This window comes from Vigna unguiculata, chromosome 6 (assembly GCF_037176805.1).
Source record: "Vigna unguiculata cultivar grain cowpea cultivar isolate G323 ecotype 2 chromosome 6, ASM3717680v1, whole genome shotgun sequence".
In the NCBI taxonomy this organism is placed as follows: domain Eukaryota; kingdom Viridiplantae; phylum Streptophyta; class Magnoliopsida; order Fabales; family Fabaceae; genus Vigna; species Vigna unguiculata.
In genome coordinates, this window is record NC_140797.1 from 30,838,459 (window position 1) to 30,844,807 (window position 6,349).

General features: G+C 33.7%; 1 protein-coding gene across 1 annotated transcript; it reads right to left on the reverse strand.

Annotated features, from left to right (window-relative positions):
* Positions 1–2,569: 2,569 nt before the first annotated feature.
* On the reverse strand, positions 2,570–5,605 carry LOC114187637 (glycerol-3-phosphate acyltransferase 1-like). The gene is made up of 2 exons (XM_028075932.2): positions 4,704–5,605; positions 2,570–3,645 (listed from the first exon to the last, which is right to left on the reverse strand). Exons 1-2 carry the CDS (start codon positions 5,430–5,432, stop codon positions 2,779–2,781), a joined length of 1,596 nt encoding a protein of 531 aa, XP_027931733.1. The 5' UTR covers positions 5,433–5,605; the 3' UTR covers positions 2,570–2,778.
* Positions 5,606–6,349: the final 744 nt, after the last annotated feature.

Below are 6,349 nucleotides of genomic sequence, written 5' to 3' on the forward strand. Positions count from 1 at the left end.
ATGTTGTGCAAATTATAGTGTGTGTTCCATTTTTGATTTCAGAATCTGTACACCAAAATATTTGATTGCACTCCCCACATAATTTGAGAGCACTCCCCATCTCTGGGTGCAGTATTTATTTTTAACATTTGAAAATGCTTCCAATTAAGGAGAATAAAGTAATTTTGAGGATTTGAGAAATTTTATTGAATTTAATTTACATGAATGTGAGGTGATGATGTTGTGCAAATTATGGTTCGTGTTCCATTTTTTATTTGAAAATCTGAACACCAAAATATTTGCTAGCACTCCCCACATAAGTTTACAGCACTCCTCACCTCTGGGCGCAGTAATTTTTTTTTATTTGAAAATGATTCCAAGCAAGGAGGATAAATGAATTTTGAGGATTTGAGAACTTTTATTGAATTTAATTTACATGAATGTGAGGTGATGATGTTGTGCAGATGGTGTGTGTTCCATTTTTTATTTGAAAATCTGAACACCAAAATATTTGCTAGCACTCCCCACATAATATTACAACACTCCCCACCTCTGGATGCAGTAATTTTTTTTATTTGAAAATGATTCCAAGCAAGGAGGATAAAGGAATATTGAGGATTTGAGAACTTTTATTGAATTTAATTTACATGAATTTGAGGTGATGATGTTGTGCAGATGGTGTGTGTTCCATATTTGATTTGAAAATCTGAACACCAAAATATTTGCTAGCACTCCCCACATAATTTTATAGCACTCCCCACCTCTAGGTGCAGTAATTTTTTTTTATTTGAAAATGATTCCAAGCAAGGAGGATAAATGAATTTTGAGCATTTTGGACCTTTGATTTAATTTCATTTACATGAATGTGAGGTGATGATGTTGTGCAGATTATGGTGTGTGTTCCATTTTCGATTTGAAAATCTGTACACCAAAATATTTGCTACCACTCCGCACATAATTTCACAGCACTCCCCACGTTTGGGCGCAATATTTATTTTTTTAATTCGAAAATGCTTCGAAACAAGGAGGATAAAAGAATTTTGAGTATTTTGGAACTTTGATTTAAATTGATTTACATGACTGTGAGGTGATGATGTTGTGCAGATTATGGTGTGTGTTCCATTTTCGATTTGAAAATTTGTACACCAAAATATTTGTTACTACTCCCCACATAATTTGACAACACTCCCACGTCTGGGCGCAATATTTATTTTTTTAATTTTAAAATGCTTCCAAGCAAGGACGATAAAGGAATTTTGAGCATTTTTGACCTTTGATTTAATTTCATTTACATGAATGTGAGGTGATGATGTTGTGCAGATTATGGTGTGTGTTCCATTTTCGATTTGAAAATCTATACACCAAAATATTTGCTACCACTCCCACATAATTTCACAACACTCCCCACCTTTGGGCGTAGTATTTATTTTTTTAATTTGGAAACTCTTCCAAGCAAGAAGGATAAAGGAATTTTGAGCATTTTGGACCTTTGATTTAATTTCATTTACATGAATTTGAGGTAATGATGTTGTGCAAATTATGGTGTGTGTTCCATTTTCGATTTGAAAATTTGTACACCAAAATATTTGCTACCACTCCCCACATAATTTCATAGCACTTCCCACGTCTAGGCGCAATATTTATTTTTTTAATTTTAAAATGCTTCCAAGCAAGGAGGATAAATTGGAACTTTGATTTAAATTGATTTACATGACTGTGAGGTGATGATGTTGTGCAGATTATGGTGTGTGTTCCATTTTCGATTTGAAAATCTGTACACTAAAATATTTGTTACCACTCCCCATATAATTTGACAGCACTCCCCACGTTTGGGCGCAATATTTATTTTTTAAATTTTAAAATGCTTCCAAGCAAGGACGATAAAGGAATTTTGAGCATTTTTTACCTTTGATTAATTTCATTTACATGAATGTGAAGTGATGATGTTGTGCAGATTATGGTGTGTGTTCCATTTTCGATTTGAAAATTTGTACACCAAAATATTTGCTACCACTCCCCACATAATTTCACAGCACTCCCCATCTCTGGGCGCAATATTTATTTTTTTAATTCGAAAATGCCTCCAAACAAGGAGGATAAATGAATTTTGAGCATTTTGGAACTTTGATTTAAATTGATTTACATGACTGTGAGGTGATAATGTTGTGCAGATTATGGTGTGTGTTCCATTTTCGGTTTGAAAATCTGTACACCAAAATATTGAAAGCCCTAGTGGCCGTCTTCTTTGATTAACTGTGAAAAAACTTCCAAACACAACTTTCATTTCAAACGCGAAAATGGTGGAAACGTCGCCGTGGATGACTTCTAGTGATAACTGTGTTCTTCGGCAGTAAGCACAACACTCCTTTGCTTCTCTATGGCTTTTGATCTCTCTCTGCTTCTCTAAGAACAACAATTTACTCTACCTTTTGCTCTTTCTCGGTCCCCCTTTCTCTCTCTCGCACCAACATTTTTATTTTGGCAAAAAGAACTTGGGTAACTTCCGCACGTGCACATCAGTTTACTTTCATTTAAAAAAATTAATTTAAAAATAAAAAAAGGGTGTCACGTAAGCCATGTCAAAATTGAGTTCAGAAAATATGTTGGAATATCATTTTTGAAAAAAAAAAATGATTGTGTACAAACACTTTTCCATTAAAACCTAATGAAATTTCAAAGGAAGAACAAACTTCACATAAATCTCTGACTCACTTTCAGTTTTTACACAAGAAGAGATTGACATAAAAAAAAAAAAAAATTGACATTCCTTTGAACAATTTTCAAACCCCATTTCCATGATCAGAATCTTCTCCCCTTCTTTTCTTGAACAACCCCTTCATTCCCAGCAAGCATCATATATTTATCCCTCCTTGTAAGGTTGGTGCACTCAAATCCCAAAGCATACCCTAACTCTTTCTGTATATGATTTGCCACTTCATGACTAGACCTTCCCCCACCACAAGTGTGTTCTCTGGGAACCTTTTCAAGGATCTCAATGCAATATTTTGGGTTAGGGTTCATGAAAAAGAAAAATGGATCAAACACCTTCAGGCCACTTGCTGTGGTCCCATAGAACATGCTCACTTCAACATTCACAGCCACAGGCACAATCTCATCAGCCAGTTCTGCAAACAAGGAACTGAACCTTAACAGATAGGGTTCCCTACAAGTTGTTCCTTCGGGAAACACCACCAAATCCCCTTCACCAAGCAACCTCTTCATGGTTTCTCCATCTTCTTTTCTGTCCCTTGTGAGTCCTATGGTCCTAAGAGGGGCCAGAAACTCAGACACCCTGCTTAAACTGTAGGTCACTGCTGTCAAAGGCCTCCCCAAACCTGAGCTCAGAAAAATTGGATCCAAGAGAGTCCTGTGAGTGCAGACATAAAGCACCCCTTTATCTGACTCTGATCTTTTCTGGTTTTTGTCCTTGAAATCAAATTTCAACCCACACCACGCTCCTAATGCCACTGTGAATTTGCAGCAAAGGAACACACCCAGAAAGATTCTGTAAATGGCCATCACAAACCCAATTGGAAGCCACATGAACATGCAGAGGGTTGCTGAAGGAGTAGGCAAGAATGCAAGTCTTCCATCATGAAATATTAAGGACTTTGGATACTTGTTCCTTGGCATCACTTTTCCCTCATTCATCACCACATAAGCCTCCTGCATCATTATCGTTTACTTAGAACAAGATATGACAGAATGCATAAATTGTGAATTAATGGTGTTGGATGCATTGCAGACTAATAATGCTCTACCAACTGAAATAAATATGGCAGAAGGTGAAATAATAACGTATACCTGTGTGGCCTATAACATTGATTTTATTGTAAAATGATAACGTATACATGTGGACTTACACATCTTTTATTGTATCTTAGTCTTTCTGTTTTTTATATAAATTCAATATGGTGTCAGTGTCTTTTTTTATTAGCTCGAGAGGAGGGTCCCTGCACCCTACGAGGGTATCAAAATCAAATATCGAGAAACTAACTCAACAGTTAAACCAATATGAATTCAAGTTTTGGTAACACTGACATGCACACAATATATATATATATATATATATATATATATATTTGAAATTAAAAAAAACTCAACCTCACAAAATCAATTTATAAAATAAAGTTTGTATTTATTTATATCTTATAAATCAACGAGAAACTTCCAGCACACCTTTTTTATATGAAAGCATATACATTTTAAGCGTAAGACTGGCCAATAATAATCTAATAAAAGATGAAACAATAAGTACAACAAATAAGAAACTTATTATTGTTCTCATAAACACAAATCTACCTTTTTTTCATATACCTTGTGATAATTTAGCTTTATATATCTATTTCAAAAAAGTCAATTTTCTAAATATACTAAAAATGTAAAGAAAGTTCAAAAGAAAAAAAAAATTCAAATGAATTGTTTGTGTTCTTGGTCAAATCTGAGATCTTCTAGTGGACCAAGAATTAAAGATAAATCCCTCAAAATATTGAATTGATTTAATGAAATGACCTTTTTCTAATATATATACATAGTCCTTCATACTTCGAATCTAGAACTTAATCCTTAAACAATCACACAACCAAAGGCCATAGTTATCTAATATGTGTCACACCAAGTGGTTCTATATTGTTTCTGTAGTTCAGTATATGTGGAAGCTAAAAAAGCAATAGTAACTTCATCATAGTATAACCTTAAGCAGTAGTAGCTAGCTTCAGAGATACCTTGCAAAGAGAAATAAAAAGTTGATCATGAAGGCTTGTGTTACCAATGCCAAGGTCAGGTTTTGTATCTCCAAAATAATCTATGAGGGCACTGTGCTTCACAAGAAAACCAGACTTAGAAACCAAACCAGTGAAGTAAAAACCAGAAGTGTGCAACTCAGTGGCTATAACAGCATCAGCATTCAAATATTCCTTCAGAAACCCTTCCACCATCACTCTAGGCATAGTGGTGAAGAAAACCCTTGACCCTACTGAAGCCACAACCTCATAGGCCTCAAGATTAAGGTTCTCCAAGTAAAACTTTGGTAACACTGCCCTTGAAGTGTTCTCCATGTCCTTCACTTTGAGTCCACAAAAGGAGATGAAGATCATCACTCTGAGCTTCATTTCATAGTTCAGAATCAACAGTATAGGACATGAACAAAGCAAAAGAAATGCCCTGAAAATGCTTCCACCTTCAAAGGCAACCAGCATGAAATAGGGAAAGAAGGAATGAGTCCTTAAGAGGACTTTGTGGAAGTCACAAGCAAGGGTTTGGGACCCTCTACCCTCCAAATCACACTTCACAATATCAGGGAATGAGGAAGGTTGTTGCAATGGTTTAGATGAAAGATCACCCCAATCAAAACCATGGCTTTTTATTTTCCTTGCTACTCCATAACATGATTTAACAAGCACCTGGTTCATGACCCAATTTGCAAGCCTTATGAACTCCAAGGAGGACACCATTTTTTCAGTTTCTCTGATCACTCTAATGTTTCTGCCAACTCAAAAAAGATGAGTTTGAAGCCAGTGAGTGGTTGTTGCTGTGACCAGAAAATGGCAGAGAATACATTTATAGTATCAAACTGGATAGGTGAAAAACAGCATGGAATCATGATTATTTCAAATAGATTTTTCTTTTGGAGTGCATGACAAAATTTGTAATAATTGTTTTACATTATTATACAAAAACAATTTGTCTTTCTTTATATCTAATTTGTTTTATCTTTTCAAGTCAAGTCACTTCCGGTTATATAGTTTAGAGGATAAAACGTATAATGAAAATACATCATTTTCATAAATAAAAACCAAAAAACATTTTTTGTTCATATAATAAGTTTATTTTATAGTTAACAAATAGCAGAATTAAATTTTGTCTCTTGCTCTCTGCATCATAAAATAAATTATTTCCTTTTCACATCTTAGCAAACAATTCTTCTAACTTTTATGTCCTTTTTATCTATCAGAAAGACATTACCAGAGATAAATAAAAATTGGAAAATTTTTTTTTGCCAGAGATTGGAATAAAATTATCATTATATATATATATATATATATATATATATATATATATATATATATATATATATATATATAAAACTTTTCACACCTTTTACTACTGTCTCTCTCTTTCCTTTTCTTTTAATATTTCTCTTTCTTTCGTCAACACATGAAGAAATCGGTGAGGGAGCATTGGTTAAAGACATGAATATTTGAATGAAAAATGATATTTTGATTACTAAATTTTGATAATTTTTTCTTATAACATGAGATGTTATCTTTTAAATGATTTTAAAATATTGAGAATGAGAAAAAAAAATTGAAAACAACTTAAAAAATAACACCTAAGATTATAAGAGAAAGTTGTCAAAATTTAGTAATAA

What these genes read in the sequence shown, in the direction of transcription:
- LOC114187637 (XM_028075932.2), bottom strand. Translation starts at nt 5,432, where the DNA reads ATGGTGTCCTCCTTGGAGTTCATAAGGCTTGCAAATTGGGTCATGAAC. An exon ending in TTTTTATTTCTCTTTGCAAG is followed by an intron (nt 3,646 to 4,703) that starts GTATCTCTGAAG and finishes ATAATGATGCAG; the next exon opens with GAGGCTTATGTGGTGATGAA.